The sequence below is a fragment of the Urtica dioica genome, chromosome 12 (genome assembly GCF_054948205.1).
Source record: "Urtica dioica subsp. dioica isolate 48M chromosome 12, U.dioica_male_clone48M_v1_H2, whole genome shotgun sequence".
Classification (NCBI taxonomy): Eukaryota; Viridiplantae; Streptophyta; class Magnoliopsida; order Rosales; family Urticaceae; genus Urtica; species Urtica dioica.
The window spans coordinates 18,920,473-18,942,147 of NC_142767.1; the positions used below are offsets into that span (position 1 = coordinate 18,920,473).

Consider the following 21,675-nt stretch of genomic DNA (forward strand, 5'->3'; position numbering starts at 1 on the left):
GCTAAATAATTATTTAGAGGTAAATCTCAAGTCACAACAACATAAATATATAAACAAAACGGTACACACAAAAAAAAAATAATAAATAAAATCTCTCTCAAAAGTCAATTATAAAGTTAAATAGCTTTCTCACTTCATATCTCTCATATATATATCAGCATCAATTTTTCATTTCCAATACATAGCCCAAAAAAAAAAAAAAAAAATTATGGAAGACAATAATCTTCCCCACAAAACAACACAGCATGACATAGAAGAAGCCCCAAGCCACCACTACTCTCCCTTGCCGGACCACCCCAATCTCGCCGGAGCTCCGACCTCTCTCCGCCGGAGACGGCTGAGCGTTTCCGCAGTGATTATCGCCTCCGTCGTTTTCCTCATCTCCTTGGTCGCACTAATAAGCTTCAACCAAGTCACACAAACGACACTGACAACGTCGTCGTTTGAAGACCATCATGACGCGAAACGCGCGTCGTTTTCGGCTGAGCCGAGAGGAGTGGCACAAGGTGTGTCGGCGAAATCGTACCCTTCGTTGCTCTCCGATGAACGGTTGAGATTCAACTGGACAAACGCCATGTTCTCTTGGCAGAGAACGGCTTTCCATTTTCAGCCTCAGAAGAATTGGATGAATGGTCGGTACAACTACGCTTCTTAATTTACGACTCAAAACTAATATATATAAATTATTAGTACCGTCTTTTTAAAAAGATTTACTTTCACTTAATTATACTCATTTTTTGTTCAATGAAATAAAGAAAAACAAAGTACAGTACTTGCTCATATTATTACGTCCACCATATCCATATTGGTGTTTTCTAATAATTTTTTTTTAATTGTCTGTCAATGTTAATCTTCTGGTGGGCATTGGGTTATTATGATGACGATTTATTGTCGACTCTACTTCAGATCCTAATGGTAAGTTCTTTAACTGAGTACTTTCTCCATAAGTGATTTTTATTTTGTTCTCTTATCATTAAGCTATGATTGCGTATAGAAATATTTTTAACCTTTTTCTTCTGTTTGCTTATCATTATTAGTATCAATGACATTCTTATTAGCTTAACAAAATTTACACTGCGTCTTTATCACCTGCAGTCTCATTTTGATTATTTTTCTCCCTTAATTACCTAAATGTCTTGACTCGATTTTATTTAAAATATATTTTTTTAACCCAATTATGTAAATGAAGGCGACAATAAAATTTATATAATCGAAAACGTCATCAGACTGGATGATATTGAAATAGTTTGGAACATACATTCTGACCACGATCTACAGTGAATATTTGCGTAGTGAAAATAATTTATAAATAGAATTATATAAAATAAGTGATGTTGTCATGTGTGTTTTGAACTTTTGATGAATAACAGAGCAAATACTGATATTATTTTTATTCTTGTTTTTATTTCTATCTCATTTGCGTAAAGTCTTTGAAGTTTAAACTAACTAGCACTAGTAAAAAACTAAAAAAGTATTTGAACTTTTCTGATTAGTGGTTTCTTATATAATCACTAAAAAATAATATATTTCGGCAAAAATAAAATTTGCTTTGAAAGTATTAATGATTTATTCTATAGAAAAGAAAATATATTGAAAAAAAGTGGAGAAGAATAAATTTCGTAGATTTTAGTCGGTAAAAGTACATTGTGGGAAAACAAACTAATCTTAAAGAGATCTAGTTGAATAGTCAATTAATATTTAATTCAGTAGGGCAACTAGTCCAATTCAGATGTGGCCTTAACTCAAAGGGACCCACAATCATGGCCAATAGGCATGAGGAAGATCATATATAAAATGATAACGTGATTTCTCTAGAAACAACTATCCACGTGCTGTTCTACGATTCATCACCAACCAAAAGTTGTGGAATTAGGTGGATTATTCAGAATCAGAACACTTCTTTCATATGATTGTTTACTTTTCAATGTGAATCAATAATAATATACATTTAAAAAAAAAAAGACAATTCACAACTTTCTGGAGGCCATGCTTTGATACGAATTTTTTTTTGTAGTGCATTTTGAAGCCTTAAAATGAAATCTACGCCTAATAAATTAGAACACATTTGTCAATGTCCTTATGCCAAAGATTTACTATTATTTTAAATTACATCTTAACACAAAATTACATGCAATTAACAGTATTACAAAAACAAATTACCAATGCTAAATTTAGACAATTCTCTATCACACAAAATTATGGATATTTAGACAAAATTACAAACAAACAAAAAATTAACAACATTTGAAAAAAAAAAAAATACAGGTCCTTTATTTCACAAGGGGTGGTACCACTTATTTTACCAATACAACCCGGACTCGGCCGTGTGGGGCAATATTACGTGGGGCCACGCTGTCTCGACCGATATGATCCATTGGCTTTATCTCCCGATCGCGATGGTCCCCGATCATTGGTACGACATCAACGGTGTGTGGACCGGGTCTGCCACGATCTTGCCAGATGGCAAGATCGTGATGCTCTACACTGGGTCCACCAATGAATCCGTTCAGGTCCAAAACCTCGCTTACCCCGCAGACCCAAACGACCCACTCCTTCTCGAGTGGGTCAAATACCCAGGTAATCCGATACTCGTCCCTCCACCCGGTATTGGGCTTAAGGACTTTCGCGACCCAACAACCGGGTGGATTGGGCCGGATGGGAAATGGCGGGTCACACTAGGGTCAAAGGTCAACAAAACCGGGGTTTCCTTAATTTACTACACAAAAGACTTTGTTTCGTACGAATTGTCGGGTCATTACTTGCACGCGGTTCCGGGCACGGGCATGTGGGAATGCGTTGACTTTTACCCGGTTTCTATTGACGGATCCAACGGTTTGGAGACTTCGGTCAACGGGCCGGGCGTGAAGCACGTGTTGAAGGCTAGCTTGGACGACACGAAAGTGGACCACTATGCGATTGGGACGTATTTCGTGGAGAATGACACGTGGGTACCGGATAACCCGAATGAAGATGTGGGAATTGGGTTAAGGTATGATTATGGAAGGTATTATGCTTCCAAGACGTTTTATGACCAAAATAAGAAGAGAAGAATCTTGTGGGGTTGGGTTAATGAGACTGACACTGAGGCTGATGATTTGGAAAAAGGGTGGTCTTCTCTTCAGGTATTTTTTTTTAATAATAATTATTATAGTTGATTCTGATTATTCTAGTTAAATCTAAAATTAGAAAATAACCAAAACTTAGATTTTAATTTGTAAGTACGAGTATAAATATATTTTACTCCAATATATAAATTTATAGACGAGGTAAACACTTTATCCACCCATGGATAATATATATATATATATATATATATATATATATATATATATATAGGTCAATTTTTTATCTACAATGTCAATATTCTATATATATACATGGCTTGGGCTATCTTAATAAAAAAAACTTAAAATCTTTACATCTTGCTACATTTATTTTACTATTTTCTAATCAATTAGTTTCGATTAATTGTTTTATATGTATATGCTATATACCTCAAGAAGTGGTGAATTGCCTTATAATGAAAGAAGACATAGAGACAAAATAAATAAGAGTCACACAACATATTTAAATAAAAAATGATAATTACTATTAAATGTTGGTTTATGCAGACCATTCCAAGGACAGTATTGTATGACAGCAAGACCGGGACTAACTTACTTCAATGGCCAATCGAAGAGATAGAGAGTTTGAGAGTGAAAAGTTCAGAAGAAGATGAAATTCTGCTAAATCCTGGGTCTGTGGTGCCACTAGACATTGGATCAGGCTCACAGGTTTTGCTCTAATTAACCTTTAATTACGTATGGGAATAATGTTTAATATTTGGAATTAAAAGTTGATGGGAGGATTTGATTTATTACCTTTTAACATTTCAATGCAATTTTATTATTGGTTGGCAGTTGGACATTGTTGCGGAATTTGAGATGAACTCGTCGGGACTGGGAAAGAATGGCAACGGTATTTCTGGCTGCGGAGATGGTTCTATGCATAGAAACGAATTTGGACCGTTCGGTATTCTAGTTCTCGCGGACGATAACCTTACTGAATTTACTCCCATTTATTTTAGACCTTCCGATTCTGCCGAAACTTATTTCTGTGCCGACCAATCAAGGTAATAATTAGCTTGTTTACCTAAGACTTTTATTTTATTTTATGGAATTCAATTCGATTTTTATCTAAGATATTTACATCAATGTAGGTCATCTAAGGCTAATGATGTCAATAAACAAGTTTACGGAAGCCGAGTTCCCGTGCTCGATGGTGAAAAACTCTCAACGCGAGTGTTGGTACGCAAATAATATCCTCTTTTATTTTAGTCTGTATTTATTTCTTAGCAACTAAAAATGTGTCAACATTATTTCGTGCGCTTCCAATAATAATAATAATAATAAAAATCTCTTTTCATTAGGAAATTTAAACTGGTAAAAAATTTAGTTAACGAAAATAAAATATATGATTTTTTTGGGATAATTTTTGAAATCAGGGTTAATGTGTTCATATTTACATACACGGACGGAAAGAGTAATTAACATTTATACAAAAAAATGGCTAAATTAGCTTAATCAAAGTACTAAGTATATATTGTCTAACTAGAATGTTGATTTTTCGAATCAGGTCGATCATTCGATGGTGGAGAGCTTTGCCCAAGGAGGACGGGTCGCTATAACGTCGAGGATTTATCCAACGCAAGCAATTAACGGCGCAGCCAAAGTATTTTTGTTCAACAATGCCACAGGAGTAAGTGTTAAGGCCAACATCAAAATCTGGCAACTAAAGCCAGCTTTTCTTCACCCTTACCCTTTGGACTAAACATTTGTGGTGAAACTTGAGTGACTATTGATTATTTTCTTTTTCAATTCATTTTTATTCATATTTTGGCAATAACGTGAGCTGTGACCAAAAAAATGTCAGGTTATACTATTTATTGTTATTTAAGTTCATTGGTTTGGCTTTGGGCCGTCAAAATTGTTGTAAGAGAATGTTGGTCTTTAAGTCTTATTGGGCTAGTTTTGATGTATTGGATTAGGCCTTCTTGTCATTTTTGGATGATGACCAGATCTATAAGAAAATAATATAGGGATTGTTCCAAAACTATGACCTTCTAGAAGTTTTAAATTGCTTATTATTCCAATTCAATGACCAAGTTTGTTGATAAATACAGATTTTATTGACTTGTTTGTCAATAAACACAGTTATTTATTAATATATTTTGTCAATGATCATAATTTTAGACAATTATTGAATTTTGGTGAAAAAAACTTTCTAAATGGTCATAATTTTGGAATAATTCCCTTAACATAAACACGTCATCTAATACACATATCTGAAAAAAAATGAGCCTATAAAACAAATAAGGTGACCAATATTATTTCAAGTTGAGGAATGAACCTCGCATGCATGATTTCAAAACTTAAATTGAAGTATGAGGGTAATATTGAGAATGCACATCGAATGGTTAATACTCTTACAAGTAAAATATTTGGACCAATATTTTAGGAATTAAGTTTATATAATTAATACCCTAGATTAAAAAAAATCCTAATAATAGGACACAGTAATATCCTTTGACTAATTGAAAAAATAAAATAAATTCCAATACTAATTTTTTTTAATATCAATAACTTCAAATGCTAGTCTTGAGTCTTGACCTAAAACTCAAAATTCCTACATAAATGGGTATTGAAATATAACGGCATATATTCAACATTAAGGGCAAGACAAAACACACATAATAATAATAATAATAATAATAATAATAATAATAATAATAATAATAATAATAATAATAATAATAATAATAATAATAAAGAAACGAACTAGTCCAAGCTGCAAGTGCAAAACCTGTGGAGAAAAAAGGCAAAAAAAAAAATTGCCTAGGAAATGCCTACATTATCTCTGTTATATATTGTGTTATTCTTCCCCCAATTGTTGGCAAACAAAAAAATTGCCTAGGAAATACCTACATTCTCTTTGTTATATATTATGTTATTCTTCTCCAATTGTTGTGGAAGAGGAGCATACACTCTTAGAGCATTACCGCTGATTAATTCTTTTTAGTTTCCATGTTTGTTAGCGCTGATTAATTCTTTTAGTTTCCTTTTTAATGTCGTTCATTTCAGCTATATAAGTTGACATATAGTACGGAGTTCATTAATTACAATATTTAAATTTGGCTCTCATTCATTATGATTGAGAGGTTTTCCCAGAACTTCGCCTTCTTCAATTCAAACTTAGAATTGCAATATGGTACCAGAGCATAGTTGCTAAATTCTCAATCTCCAATTCTAAGATTTTCTTCATTGCGTTCTCGATTGAACTTTCTGATTCCTTTTCCATCCTCTCATGGCGGAATCCGGAGATCCATCGATGGAGAGTTCGATCTCTCAATCCAATGAAGGCACACGAAGACGTTCCAACTTTGAAGATCAAATAGATCCTTACTATCTCGGCAATTCCGATACTCCAGGTGCAACGTTGGTCTCTCAACTACTCAATGGAGACAATTACATGTCTTTGGTCGCGATCGATGAAGATTGCTCTCTATGTGAAGAACAAGATAGAGTTCATTGATGGAACTATCGCCAAATCGCCCACAGTTGATCTGCCTCAACAGAATCTTTGGAAGTGTAGCAACAACATCGTGATTTTTTTGGCTCCTCAACTCCGCTACCAAAGAAATTCCATCGAGCATCTTATTTTGCTGAATACGCGAAGGAGATTTGGTACGATCTTGAGGAACATTTCCAACAAAGCAATGACCGTGCATCTTCCAATTGCGGAGAGAATTCGTCAATCTCACTCCAGACCATAAATCAACTGGAGTTTACTTCACAAAATTGAAGTCTCTCTATGAGGAGCTGAGCAATTTTAGACTGTAATGCAATTGTAAGTGATCTTGCGGGAAAAAGAAAGAGCTCAATTATTTCATTCAGTCATAATATGTTTTGCAATTCTTGATGGGATTGAGCGAGTCATGCACTCATGCCGGTGGCCCAGTTCTTCTGGTGGATCCATTTCCTACGATAAACAAAGTCTAACTCTAGTTTCTTAAGAAGAGAAACATCACTCTTTAGGTGTGGATCTTTTTGGCAATGCAGATCAAAGCAACACTCTAGCTTTGGCGGTGCGTGATGATCAAAAGAATATTGTCAACAAGAAAGACAAGAATCGTCCTGTTTACATTGACTGTAAGATGATTGAAAATACCGTGGATAAATGCTACAAAATCTACGGTTATCCACCAAGCTAGAACAAATCGCGTGTCAAGAAAGCTAATGACAATGGCGAAGGAGTCAGCGTTGCATCTCTTTTTACACCGAATCAAATCCACCACTTCTTGACATGCTTAGAAATCAACTTACCAACACTGCTCCAAATACCTCCACTAATGTCAGCATGATCACCTACACTACAAGTTCTTTTGGTTTGGTTAATTCGAATGTGACATCTAATTGCGCAAAAAGATTCTTGGCTTTTAGACTCAGGAGCATCAAAACATATTTTTGCTAACAAAAATCTTTATTATTTCCCTAAATCTTTGCACAATTCTTCTGTCACTTTACCAAACTATACTAGTATGCCAGTTTTTTTATTTTTTATTTTTTTTGTTTTTTTTATGGAGATTAGGATTAGTATTGGCTTGTTGATGTTAGATTTTTTTATATGCACCTGGATTTTAATTTAATCTTATCTCAGTCAGTGCACTTACTCAAGAGTTCGATATCAAAGTCTCGTTCTCGAATGATTCTTTTTCAATACAAGACAACAAGACTTTGAAGACGATTGAAAAGGGTAATCGACGTGAAGGCATCGATCTATGTGCTGTCACCATCTTCTATTGGCTTCATAAATCTTTTAAATCACATATCTGGCACCAGCGTCTCATAACATCTCTCCTTCAAATGATTAGCACTCTTGAAAACAAGAGTGATACATCAATGATTGACGCAAGACACATATAAGCCTCGTTGTGTTTGTCCTCTGGCCGAACACCACAAGTTACCTTTTATCTCTTCGAATTCTATGTCTAATCAGAATTTTGATTTGATACACTATGTTGTTTGGGGACCCTATTCTGTACCCTCACGCAGTGGATATCGTTTCTTTCTTAATCTTGTCGATGATTGTAGTAGGTTTTGTGGGATTTTTTTAATGAAAAATAAATCAGATGTCCATTACCTTATTCCAAAATTCCGTGCTTATGTTACTAACCGGTTCTCTTGTACTATTAAGCAATTTCGTTCAGATAATGCTAAAGAATTAATCTTTGCTGATTATTTATCAAAGCATGACATTCTACATTAATATTCTTGTGTAGAAACTCCACATCAAAATTCTATTGTGGAAAGAAAGCATCAACATTTGCTTAATGTTTGCAAGAGCCTTGTATTTTCAATCCCATATTCCCATTGAATTCTGGTTTGATTGTATTTTAACTGTTGTCTATCTTATAATCAGAACACCTGCTCCCATGTTAGCCAACAAATCTCCTTTTGAAGCTCTTTATGATAAATAGGTTGATTATGAGTTTATGCGAACGTTTGGTTGTTTATGTTTTGCTTCTACTTTGAAGTCTCGCAGAACCAAATTCCAACCAAGGCTCTGAAATGTGCTTTTATTGGTTATCCACCTGGAGTAAAATGATATAAATTAGTTGATCTAGATACTAAGAAAGTTTTTATTTCAAAAGATGTAGTTTTTCATGATTTTTTTTTTCCTTCTATGGATATTCATCACTCTGACATTATTTTTGATCTCTTCTTAGACACTTATTCCTAATGCCGTCTCTGATCATGAAGAGAGTCTAGACTATCCAAAACCAAAGCCTTCTACAACATCTACATCGACCTTCCACTAGCCGTGTACCGACCCCAAGATGCTCAACCTGACATTAGCCATCAACAGTCTACGAGAAGATCAACGGGCTCTATTCACAAGCCCTCATACTTGAAGGACTATGAGTGTCATTCCTATATTTTGAAGAAAAAAACTTAGGTTCAAACTTCAAACAAAGTAAAAGACCCTTACTTCAACAAAAGAAAAAGAAAAAAAAAAAAAACTCCTTGAATATTGGGAAAATTAAATTATAATTTAAATGTAATTTATGCCTTAGTAATGTGACGTTAAGGCACTTTTATATTTTCGGACATGTTTCTATTCACTAATCCATTCATATTTCCCTTTTTCTAACTTCAAAAACCATAATTGATAACTGTAGTTTTTAAAGTATAAAAAATTGCGGACATATAATGAACTAAAATGACGTGGTTTAGAACCGGAATTCATGTAATGTCCCACACTCCCACTACGCAAGACTTAAATCAACTCTCTAATTTTTTAATCACAAAATCAGACCGTTTAAACGTTGAAAACTCAAATATCATTTATATTCTATATAAACAAAACCTTTTGATCACTTTTCCAGTCTCCACATCTCTTTAGCTTTTATTAATTGAGTTCTCTACCAATCACTACTTAAATTGCGGACCGAATTCTTTAGGTTAAGCTTTTTATGATTGCAATTTTATTTTTTAAGCAAGTGTGTTTTTGTTTTTTATTCTGATCATTTGGTATTTGCAGCCGGGACAACTATATTTCTTAATATATTCTCGTGTCTGTTTTTTCATAAACTAAGCATCTTTGTCTCTTGTACTATTGTGTGTCGTTCTTAACTCTTGGGAGTTTTATTGTCTATGTCTGTCATTTTTCTATTTGCAGCCACAAATTAGTGACTCCAAAATTTTATTAAATTGATAGTTTCGTCATCTTTCCTAATTATTTTTTTGAAGAAGACTGTCCTCACTTTATAAATTAATGGTACCGAGCACTTAACCCTGGAATTGGGGGCTCTAATCAGCGACTCGGTCCAGAAAATTTGATAGGCGAATTATTTGGTTCACCTTCTACGACATAAATATTATTATCTCGGATGTGAAATCAATAAAAAATTGTTCTTTTTAGTATACTCTAATTCAGAATAAAACTTCACAAATTTGTCATAACATTCCGTTTCTTAGGACAAACTTATCACAAAATTTATTATTTTGCGATAATTTTGATAACAAATATGTTAAAAAAAAAAACCAATTTTTTCACTTTGATAAAAATAAGCATCTAAGACAGTAAAAGTTTATATATTCAATTCTAAAAATTATAACAATAATATTATTATTATAACCCTTTGACTTCTCTCAAAAAAAAAAAAAATCTTCTCGTAAGAGGAGGCATCCTTTGATCTTCATTTTTTTTCTTTTTATTGCACCGGCTTTTTTATTAGAGTTGGATAAACCATCCACATATATGATATGTGCATTTCATACACAATTATCATATGCTTTTAAGCTTGAATTGAAGCCGAGTCCTTAAGTATTTTTTATATCTTTTTTTTTGTAGTTTTTTTATATCTTATTTTATAGGGTTTTATGAGCTACAAGTGTTTTGAAGGCAATGAAATAGTTCCTGATTCGAAGATTTTTTTTTTGTATAGTTTAGAACGAAATAAGAAACATGTGTCTTCTTCTGTCTTATTTTGAAATTTTGAATTGACGATATAGGATGGCTCATTTACATAATTGGGTAGATCTTTTTCTTAACTTTTTAACGGATATTTATTTCGCGAAAATCAAATATTAGAGCAAAATGTTACCAACTATTCAAAATCATCACGTGGCGACACAAGACCCACCACACCGCAGTCTCCTTCCATAGAATAACCTATTTTTTTTTTACAATAACATAAATCCAGTGTGAATTACAAGGAAATAAAATACGACCACGCCCATTTCCAGATGTGACAAAACCTCATGTTCACACTAACTAACAACACCATTATTTCACTAATCAAGCTTCCCATGATCATTAATTTGATTAAATAGCTAGAAAAAAAATATAAATTTTATGCAACAAGTCCACATAGCCTCAGTGAATAATTCGCCAACTGAAATTGAAACCATAGAAGATGACACATTCTACAAGTGCCTCGCCATTATTGGTGAACATTATATGTATCTTCATCATTGTGACAACTTAAAAACAGGTTGTAATTATTGGCGTTGAGAATTAGGTTATTCTAGTGGTACTTAATATATGTTTGTTGGTAATGTTACATCACCTTAAGGTAGTGGTCATGTGTTCAATCACCCAGTGAAGTTACCTTAAAAAAATTTTAAGTTATTCTACAAATTAATTAATTATGATTAAACACCTCTAGGTTTTTGTTATTCGCAAACGTTTTAGTGAATTAACAATTAAGAATATGCTCAACACAATATTGATTCTCTGTATCTCACCCACGTGATTAATTATTGTTCGTTTGACTGGATCGTGTTGTAATGCAAGGTTTAATTGTGTATTTAATATTTATTAGATAAAAATAATAAGGGCTTTTGTGCAAAGAGTAAAGACGTTGCACATGTTGCCAGAAAACCTTAGTCCAATTATTACTCAAATAGTCCCAAATATTTTTATTAAAAAAATTAAAATAAAAACATAAATGGGTATGTAAAATAAATTCATTGAGATAAATATAAAATCAATGCGAGTGGTAATTAATTAAATGCATGCAGTTGAATAATTGTTAATAGCTTAAAAAGACAGTGAATGAATTAGGTGTGACGTGCATATATGCTTTATTCATTATCTTGCTTAGGTTAGTTAAGAAGAAACCCTATGTTTTAGAAGAAAAAAAAAATTAAGATAAAAAAAAAAAGAATTTTAACCCTACAAGTAAAAGAGAGAAAGTATATGTTATTATGTTTGACAATTTATGCGTGTGACAGTTGTTGATATATGTAACAGATAACAATCCCAACAAAATTAACAACAATGAGAGGGAAGATCATGATCATAAATGATATATATATATATATATATATATATATATATATATATATATAGATTTATATAACTCTATAAGGTTGCGTATTGTTTAAGATTTAAGAGTCTTTACGTGAGTTTATTTTAATTAGAAAACTGAAATCAGTGCGTAGGAAAATCAGAGGTGGACTTAAGAAAAGACATTAGAGAAACACTTCCTTCTTTTTTAAGATTACTTTACATTTTTGGAAGACGTTCGTGTTTGGCATAAGTTATTAGGTTAAAATTTCTTATTTGTTTGCTTGCTTATTTGCGTATACAAGAATATAGAAAGGTTTTTGCTGATTCTAGTGGATTTGAGATTTATGATATTTCCCAAAATAAGGGTGTATGTGTGCGTATTATCAACACATATAATACATTTAAGAGATTAATAAATAGAATAACCCCCTATATTCAAGAAGCCATTTATATAGTTTTATGATTTTCAAAAATTAAAATTACACTGTAATGATTTAAATATTAAAAACATAACTCAATTCATTGCTAAATTTCCCATTATCTAAATGGTTTATATGCCAAAATAAGTTATTTTCTTTATTATTTTTAAATGAAAAGTGGATCATAACCAATAATAATTGTAAAAGAAAAAGAGAGGAAATGACGGTTAAAAAACTCAATATTTACGGGTTGTAACACTTAAGTACCAATTCTTTAAAAGTTACGGGAAAAATACCCAAGGTCAAGAATTTGTTCCTCCATTAGTATCTGAGCCGTTAAATTGAATAAAATGACATGTGTCACGTGTCACCATCTAAAAAAAAAAAATTATGTTTAAATTAAAAAAAGCTACAACAACAACTATTAACGTCTAATATAATAAACATTTAAGACTTTGAAGAAGTAATGACAGTGAAATGCAAGTAATGACAAAATAAGATTTTTTTTTTTTAACATAATATGCACTTAAATATACAACCCGTAAATATATCAGTCTAGTCTCATGCAAAAAATAAAAGCAAAAAAAATCTTATTTTGTCATTACTTCCGTTTAACTGTCATTAATTCTTCGTAGTCTTAAATGTTTATTATATTAGACGTGTATATTAGACGTTAATAGTTGTTGCTTTAGTTTTATTGTAATATGTATGATAAAGTCCCACCATAAATAAAGAGAGGGCAATTTTTTTTTTTTTTTAATTTAAACATAATTAAAATGATATTTTTATTTATTATTATTATTATTATTATTATTATTTTAATTTTGAGATAATGAGACGTGTCATTTCATCCAATTTAATGGCTCGGGTACTAAGGAGGAATACATGCTTGACCTTGGGTATTTTTCCCATAACTTTTAAAAAATGGGTACTTAAGTGTTAAAACCCGTAAACAGTTAGTGTTTTTGCCGCCATTTAGCGAGCTACTAATCTTTTACTTTAAAGTTTTTAAACAATTACAAAACCGTTACAACACATTAAAATTTTACTAAGAAACAAGAGATACAATTATAAATGAATATTTATCTATTTTTGCATGACTTATGTCCTCCAAAAAAACCATAGCGGCCGTCTCCTTCTTCTCTCAAAAAAATATTAGAGTTTACAAATTTTAGTGCCGACGTTTTTTTGTTTTTTTTTTTTTGTGGCACGAGACTCTGTAGTCTAAACCATCATAGAGAGCCTCTTGTCCTAAGGGGAAGTGTTTCTTTTTCTTCTTCTCTGTGTTTTCGTCGATTTTTATAAGTTTGTTATCACATGAAACTTTTTGACTATTCGCGATCGTCGTTCGAAACTCACAGCCCCATCTTCATTTTCGCCACTATGTGCCCATCTCCGTCATACACTTCAATATCGATCGAGCATCTCAAATAGAGGATTTTTTATAGCTCAATTTTCTCTAGTTCTTAAGCTTCAATAATCCATAAATTAATATGACTTTGTATCATCGAGTATTTGATCATAGTGGTCTTTAATTTCATTCTCTATATCTAAACTTTAGATATGAATCATAGTTTTTTTAGTTGATTATAGTCGGACAACGTCTCTTGAAACTCAATCGATAACAAATGTTTTGTCGTGCATATTAAAAAAAAAAAAAAAAACCGATAATCTAAATATTTTTTTATTTTTATTAATATATTACTGCGAGGAGTTTTTTTTTGTCATTCTTTTTATAGAACACAATGTATAACAAGGATGTCCGACGATATATGCTAACTTTAAATCTTATATAACAATCGGATCATTAGGTGTTGTGGTTTATACAATGTTAAGGTATATATATGGACGTCAAGATGTTTTTATTTAAATAAAATAAAAGAATTTTAAAAAATCAATGAAGATGTTCATTAATCGGTCTACAACTCTACACTACGTGAGTTATTGTTCGTAAATCATAATAAAAAGGACGATAGTTCACTACTTCAAAATATATGATGCATTATCCACAATTAAATTTGCTTAACGTCTCGCCCGTAAGAAACTAACACGTAGCTATATTAGAGAATTCTTTTTTATATTATTGATTTCCTTTCATTCCTCGTTAATTTACGCTGCTATACCTTTCTTCATAAATTCCCTTTAAAATAATAATACTTCTACAGAAAACTGGAACATTTGAAAAAAAAATTGTCACCAAAAGTACGTTTTGTTTAATTCAAAATGGACCAAGAGTACGTACAAAACCGCTTAATGTCAAGGAAGAGCCAATTATGCAATTGAATCATGCCAACTTGGCATAAACAGCAAATTTCTATTAAGAACCAAAGGTAAATTCATTAAAATAAAGTGTAGCTGATGACGGTTTATTTAATATATTATTTGCGCCTTAATAATATGGAAAATAATATAAATTATTTTTGGGTAAAGCTTAGCATGTGGGAAGTCACTTTTGAGGAAAATTTGAACGTTAGAAAAATCCCATAAAATTAGAAGTCTCTCGCTCTCTCTCTCTCTCTCTCTCTCTCTCTCTCTCTCACTCTCTCCTAGAGCTCTATGCGCCGAAATTTGTGCTATTTCTTTGTGGGCCACTCTGCTGATTCTGGCTTTCAGAGTTCCTCTTCCTCGTCACGTGACCGGCTATATCCGGTTAACCAAACATTGACCTTCGAGAAATTGATTTATTTATTTTAATATGTATATTTTCATTAAAAAGGCCGGTTTTCAGCTTGAAAACAAAAAATGAAAGGAATTTTTGTGTTTTTCTCATTTGGTGTTTTGTGTCTTTTTCATATATCTACTATGCTGTCAACGTGGTAGAATATGAAAAATTGGATCATATAATAATAATAATAATAATAATAAGGGATTGATTAGGAGCATAATAATAATGATAATAATAATAATAATGGATTCTTTATTATAATTTTGTCTTTACCAAGTTCGAAAAACTAGTATACCATTCCTATTTAAGAATTAAGCATTGAAAGAAATCAAGAAAAATAAATAATACGTTATTTTCTTACCCTTCAAAAAAGAGGCATGTACTTGATTTTTTTTTTTCAAGGAAAAACTTAAAGAAACTTAAATGATTTACCCTATCAAAGAAAATCACAAAATTGTAAATTGGACATGAATCTCTTTAGCACATTGCAATGGGCGCTACACAAAAGTAACAATTCGTTAACAACAAACCAACTATAACTTTGATAAATCAATCAATCGATCCATTTAAAAGAGCTCTAGAATTTTTTTCTTCTTCTTATAAGTAAATATATCCAAGCCATATAAATATTAAGAAATGATAACTCAACATTAAAAAAAAAAAAAAAGATAACTCAAACCGGCTGAGCCAGTCAAACGGTGACCAAACGCGTTTAGTGTAAAAGGGTTCATAAAACGCAGAGGCTTCACTTGAGAGGAAAAAATAAATAAACGTTTAATACACATTCTCTTCGCTTCTCTTTCTTCTCTGTTAAGCTCTTCACGTTACAAACCCAAGAAAACTCTATCTCTCTCTGAAATATTTTCTCTTCTTTTGATAAATGTAAAGAAGAACGAAGAAGAAACAGAGCGTTACACAACAGTTTTTAACGAAAATCTCGAAGTGCGATGGCTGTTTCTCAGTCCTCTCTGCTCAGTCTCTCGGTAATCGTCTTAGTTAACGTTGCTCTGCTCTCGAACAATCTCTGCCTCGCTGCGGATCCCACAATCTCCTACGACTTTCGCTTCTCTTACAACACAGTCTCTCCTCTCGGTGTTTCTCAACAGGTTCGATTCTCGTATTTACTTTCATGCAGTGTTTCTCTGTATCGAAAATGTTTTACTGTTAGTTTTATATTTCGTTCTTTCTAGGTGCGCTGTTTATCGTTTGGGTTTCTGGTTCCTAGTTTTGTAAAATAAACACATGTATCGGTCGTTTTTATGCCTCGATCGGCTTTGGAAATCAAAATGTTATGCGTTCGTTTTTTTCTTTCATTCTTTCTCTGTGCTCTGTGATATAAAGTATAAACACATTTATCGCTCGTTTTATTGCCTTGAATCTTGATCGGCTTTAGAAATCCAATTCCGGATTTTTTGTTCTGGAAAATCGTTTTATTTACTCATTTGAAGTTTTTTTGGGTGCAACTACGGTCTAAGAGCAATTAAGTTTACAAACGCCTTTTCAATTTCGAGAAAGAAATTAAGTGAGTGATTGTGTATTCACTGTAATTTTCTTCGCAGCTCCGAATATATGTTTTCCTTTTTTGTGTGATTTGGTGATTTATGTATTATTTTTAAAAAATAATAATAATAATAAGCGGGGTTTTCTGGTCCACTTTTTTTTTTTTTTTTTTTTGAACTTTTTTTTGAGCAAAAAATAAATTAAAAATAAAATTCAGTGTTCGGGAATTCATCTATTTCTAGTAGTTCAACTCAAGATAAAATTAAAACACAATAAGTATATGAGCAGGAAAATTTAATTACATTCATGTACGACATAAATTCACAAGTTCTCTTCAATCACAGGTCATAACAGTGAATGACAAGTTTCCAGGTCCTCGCATCAACGCCACCACAAACTACAATGTCATTGTCAATGTGATCAACGACTTGGATGAAGATCTCTTGGTTACATGGTGAGGGTTATAGCTCAGCGATTTCCTGATATATGGGGGTTTTTACGAGTGTGTTGAATGAATTGGAATGGTTTTATTTTTTATTTTTTTTATTTGATAGGTCTGGTATCCAAATGCGACGAGATTCTTGGCAAGACGGCGTTATCGGGACCAACTGTCCAATCCCCCCGAAATGGAATTGGACTTATGAATTTCAAGTCAAGGACCAGATTGGGAGCTTCTTCTATTACCCGTCAATCAATTTCCAGAGAGCTTCCGGAGGGTTCGGCTCCTTCATCGTCAACAATCGACCTGTGATCGATATTCCGTTCGCTCAGCCTGATGGTGATATCGAGATTTTCATCGGTGATTGGTATACACAGGACCACAAGGTTTGTAAATATATCATACATCTAGACTATAGTCTGTATGTTGAGCTTGTTCGAGCTATAATCTTTGTACAACAACTGGGTATGTTAGGCATTAAGAAAAGCTTTGGATGGTGGGAAAGATCTCGGGATGCCAGACGGGGTTCTCATAAATGGAAAAGGGCCGTATCGTTACAATACAACTCTCGTAGCCGATGGAATCGACCACGAGACCATAAATGTCGAACCAGGTAATTCGGTGCTTTGTTTAAACCCATAATTTTTTTCTTTAATGATTCGGGGTCAATCATTTTAAACGGGGTTTCGTTCGTTGTGATGCAGGAAAAACTTATCGGGTCCGTGTCCACAACGTGGGTATTTCAACGAGCTTGAACTTCAGAGTCCAGAGCCATAACTTGCTTTTGGCCGAGGCGGAGGGTCACTACACGATGCAACAGAACTACACTGACTTTGATATTCATGTCGGACAGTCGTATTCGTTTCTTCTGTCAACGGATCAGAACGCGAGTACTGATTACTACGTGGTCGCGAGCGCTCGGTTCGTCAACGAGTCTGTTTGGCAAAGGGTCACCGGAGTTGCGGTCCTTCACTACTCTAACTCCAAAGGACCGGCCAGTGGTCCTCTTCCAGCTTCACCCGACGATGTTTTTGACAAGACTCGGTCGATGAATCAGGCCTTGAGTATCAGGTTTGGTCTCTTATAAGTTGTCTTCAGTTTGGTTTAGTTTGCGTTGTGAAGAAAGGTGTTAGAGAGGGGTAGTAGGATCTTAGGGTGTCTTTGGAACTTGGAAAACAGAAGGGTAATTAAAAATGACATTCCTCATGTTTTCCTTGTGTTTGGATTGAGAGATTGTAGAAGGGAAAGGTAAATGGGAGGGTAAAAAGGAGAGAGAATACATCACTTAAGAGAGGATTCCATTTTCCTCAGAAAATCGGGTGGGAAATGAAGAGATAGTGTTATGTTTTGTTTGGTGACAGGAATAATATATAATATGAGGTATGGACCTGTATAGATTTCGGATTTTCGCCTCGGGATTTTATCACCTTCTCGTTGTCGTTTTTCCTTTTGATTCGAACTGTCTCCACTTGTATTTGAACTGCCTCAGGATTTTTCTTTTCGTCTTGGATGTTCCATGTAAATCCGCGTGTTCATATTTTTTTCGCGTTGATGTTAGAGAATAGAGACGAGGAAGAAGTTCTTTTTGGGAGAGTTACATGCCTCTTTAATACCCGATTATCTTGTAGTTCCGACGGTGTCTCATGTGTGGATAATAACGGGTTTCAGGCAGAACGGGTCAGCCAGTGGAGCTAGGCCCAATCCACAAGGCTCGTTTCACTACGGTTCAATCAACATAACAGACACGTACGTGTTGCAGAGCGTTCCGTCGGTGACCATCAACGGAAGCCGACGCTACACCCTCAATGGGATTTCCTTCGTCAACCCCAAAACACCGATGAGGCTCGCCGACAAGCACAACCTGAAAGGAGTCTATAAGCTCGACTTTCCGACCAAGACGTTGAACAGAGCGCCGCGGCAGGACATTTCTATCATCAACGCGACGTACAAGGGCTTCATAGAGGTCGTGTTTCAGAACAACGACACCGTTATGCAGACTTTCCACGTGTCTGGTTACGCTGGTTTCGTGGTCGGGTAAGAAGAACACCCGCCGAGATTTGCCTTCGATTTCCGCTTTCTTTTCAAGTGTAATTATTGAGTTCAAAATTTTGGCTGTTTTGCTTGCAGAATGGACTATGGTAATTGGACAGAAGAGAGTAGAGGGAGATACAACAATTGGGACGCCATTTCTCGCTGCACAGTGCAGGTTTGTGAGTTTATTTTAGACTAAACTAATTTTTGGAAAAAATGATCCTTAAACTTGTGATTTTTTTTAGCTTTTTCCATGGAATTCAAAACGTTTGCAATTTAGTATAAATAAGTTTACAAACGTGTTACACTTGTTAAGTTTGTAAGAGAAACTATTATTTATTATTTATATTTTTGGCTTGTAGGTTTATCCCGGTGCCTGGACGGCGATTCTGATATCTCTGGACAACGTTGGAGTGTGGAATATCCGAGCAGAGAATCTGGATAGATGGTATCTTGGCCAACAGACTTACATGAGAATCGTAAACCCGGAAGAAAACGGTGAAACTGAGTTCGCAGCCCCGGATAATGTTCTATACTGCGGCGCTCTAGCTAGTCTCCAAAAGTAATTCATTCACACATACTCTTCTCGTTTCAACCTTAATATAATATTGTTCCATTTATGAAGTTTTTTTTTTCCCTTAACTCAATTTTTGTTGTTGTTGATGCTTTCAGGGAACAGAAACACCACTCTTCTGCAGTGTCAGTTTCATTGGAGAGCTCGAGAATGTTATCGACCCTTCTTCTAGTTTGGTTTTTGGCTTTTGTTCTCGTCTGATTTTTTTTTTTTTTTTTTTTTTTGCTACACAAATCCATGCAGTGGCATCTTTTCAAGCAGTGTGGTGTTGCTGTTGGATTTTACAAAATACAGGGTCTTTAGTTTAGGTTTGCCAAAAAGAAAGAAGTGAAAATGTGGTGGTTACATTTTTTATTGCTTCTAGTGACATTTACTTCATTGTTAATTGTTCAAAGGTGCTCATCTTTTTAGCTCTAATTTTTTTTTACCTCCCATTCCTTGTAATTTTCAGGTCCATTCTTTTGTGATATTTTTCCCGGTTTAATGTTAGTCTTTTATGTTCACTCCCTTGATTGTTTACTCTTTTTTCATAACAGATTCCCAACTTTCTACATTAGATCTTAAATTATTGCGTCTTAGTCGTAATAAGATAATAATTATTATCATACATGAATTATCCAGCTCTTACCAACATCTCTTTTTGGGAGTTGAGTTGGCGGTTCGATCTTCTTTTGTCAGATCATCCAACCTACAAAGTAATTTCAAGTAATTTTTACAAGTATTTGATGAAGGCCATCAAACTAGTTGGTCAACTTTAGACGTATTTGAATTGACAATAGTGTAACACTTATTAAATTTGGTATGAAAGATAAAGTTATGAAAGCATATGGTAATGTCAAATTAATGAAAAAATTCACCCCAAACTAAATCCAAAAGTTGATACTAATGAGAAGGTAAGAGTGTTGTTCTTTTCATTAAACAAGTTTACATATTGCTTTCAAGTGGTAATGATTCATAAGAAAAGACATCGAACCACATCGACTAAAAAATGAATTATCGTAGCAAGATTTTTCAGTTGAATTCAAAATAATTGGAAATCTGATTTTTACGGAAATAAGTAAACGAATAAGCAATCAATTGCATAGCATAATTAAGAATTAGAAAATAAATCGAGATTTTATAAAGAGAGAAGCTACGAAGACGATTTCACTGAGATCGATCTTTTAGGAGTTTTTTAATGCAAATTAAACATATTCATTATTTCTTAGGATAATATAGTATCATTCACGTAATTATAACCGTTAACTTCTCCCGAGTCGCCAACAAATGATAGTATAAAAACTAAAAAGCTATATGGCTATTAATTTAAAATTTATCGCATGATAGCTATTTGTTGGACAAATAATTTGAAAATGAATTATTTTTCTAATCACTCCTCAAAACTAGATGTTAGTTCTTACATGTCGGCCATGTGCGCCAATATAGCGCCGATGTTTGTAAAAATAAGTATTGATTTTTTTTTTTTTTTTTTTGAATAGAAAATAAGTATTGATTTTATTTTCATGTGTTTTCACGCAATTTAAATCCCAAACGTGCAAGCACATAATATGTACATCCATGCACGAAGGGACGGTGAAAGTAAAGGAGGCTTTAGGCCCCCCTGGACTTTATAGAAAATAGAGGTTTATTATAGATTTAAACCCAAACCATTAATTAAATTGAGTTTATAACACATATTCAAATAATAAAAACAAAAACTATTACCAATAAAACACTACGTCGATAAACACATACCAACAACAAAGTCTATTTAAAAATCTACTATGTGTTTGCTTAACCATATATACATATAGTACCCTTTATTAAATTATATACTACTTATTTGCGTGCCTTACACATAAAAAGTTCTTCTTGACCTATTAACTTAATGATCTTATAGCCTAATTTTTATTACCATAAAAGCTAGTAGGCGACTGTAAAATGAATTGGCTTTAGATACTGCTAATGGCATTGTCCGGCTTAGTTAAAAAGGTCATTTAATAGTTGAATATGCTAAATGAGGTTTGAAGAGGGAAGTGCGCATGAACTTATAAAAATTAAAACCATGTGAGTTTAGAGCCTCATGTCACGCCAAGCCAGCCCTTTATTTTCTTTATTCATTTTTAATAAATCGATCTCATGATCAACGCGTCAATACTTTTTTAACATGCCGTTTTTTTGTTTTTGTTTTTGCTTCAGTGAAACATCATCATTTTTGTACGTATTGCATATA

General features: G+C 33.4%; 2 protein-coding genes across 2 annotated transcripts; both read left to right on the forward strand.

The window, feature by feature from the left end:
• The first annotated feature begins 172 nt into the window (after positions 1 to 172).
• LOC149379928 (acid beta-fructofuranosidase 1, vacuolar-like) lies at positions 173 to 5,036 on the forward strand. Its single transcript, XM_089603122.1, has 7 exons — positions 173 to 632; positions 907 to 915; positions 2,266 to 3,122; positions 3,612 to 3,773; positions 3,900 to 4,111; positions 4,199 to 4,286; positions 4,615 to 5,036. Exons 1-7 carry the CDS (start codon positions 209 to 211, stop codon positions 4,807 to 4,809), a joined length of 1,947 nt encoding a protein of 648 aa, XP_089459248.1. The 5' UTR covers positions 173 to 208; the 3' UTR covers positions 4,810 to 5,036.
• A 10,636-nt stretch (positions 5,037 to 15,672) lies between these two features.
• LOC149379929 (monocopper oxidase-like protein SKS1) lies at positions 15,673 to 19,970 on the forward strand. Its single transcript, XM_089603150.1, has 9 exons — positions 15,673 to 16,025; positions 16,764 to 16,873; positions 16,974 to 17,244; positions 17,333 to 17,471; positions 17,563 to 17,929; positions 18,527 to 18,892; positions 18,986 to 19,064; positions 19,252 to 19,451; positions 19,562 to 19,970. The coding sequence occupies exons 1-9, from the start codon at positions 15,867 to 15,869 to the stop codon at positions 19,662 to 19,664; spliced, it is 1,794 nt and encodes a 597-aa protein (XP_089459276.1). The 5' UTR covers positions 15,673 to 15,866; the 3' UTR covers positions 19,665 to 19,970.
• Positions 19,971 to 21,675: the final 1,705 nt, after the last annotated feature.

What these genes read in the sequence shown, in the direction of transcription:
- LOC149379928 (XM_089603122.1), top strand. Translation starts at nt 209, where the DNA reads ATGGAAGACAATAATCTTCCCCACAAAACAACACAGCATGACATAGAA. An exon ending in ACATTGGATCAGGCTCACAG is followed by an intron (nt 3,774 to 3,899) that starts GTTTTGCTCTAA and finishes ATTGGTTGGCAG; the next exon opens with TTGGACATTGTTGCGGAATT. An exon ending in AACTCTCAACGCGAGTGTTG is followed by an intron (nt 4,287 to 4,614) that starts GTACGCAAATAA and finishes TTTTCGAATCAG; the next exon opens with GTCGATCATTCGATGGTGGA.
- LOC149379929 (XM_089603150.1), top strand. Translation starts at nt 15,867, where the DNA reads ATGGCTGTTTCTCAGTCCTCTCTGCTCAGTCTCTCGGTAATCGTCTTA. An exon ending in GGTATACACAGGACCACAAG is followed by an intron (nt 17,245 to 17,332) that starts GTTTGTAAATAT and finishes TGGGTATGTTAG; the next exon opens with GCATTAAGAAAAGCTTTGGA. An exon ending in TTTCTCGCTGCACAGTGCAG is followed by an intron (nt 19,065 to 19,251) that starts GTTTGTGAGTTT and finishes TTTGGCTTGTAG; the next exon opens with GTTTATCCCGGTGCCTGGAC.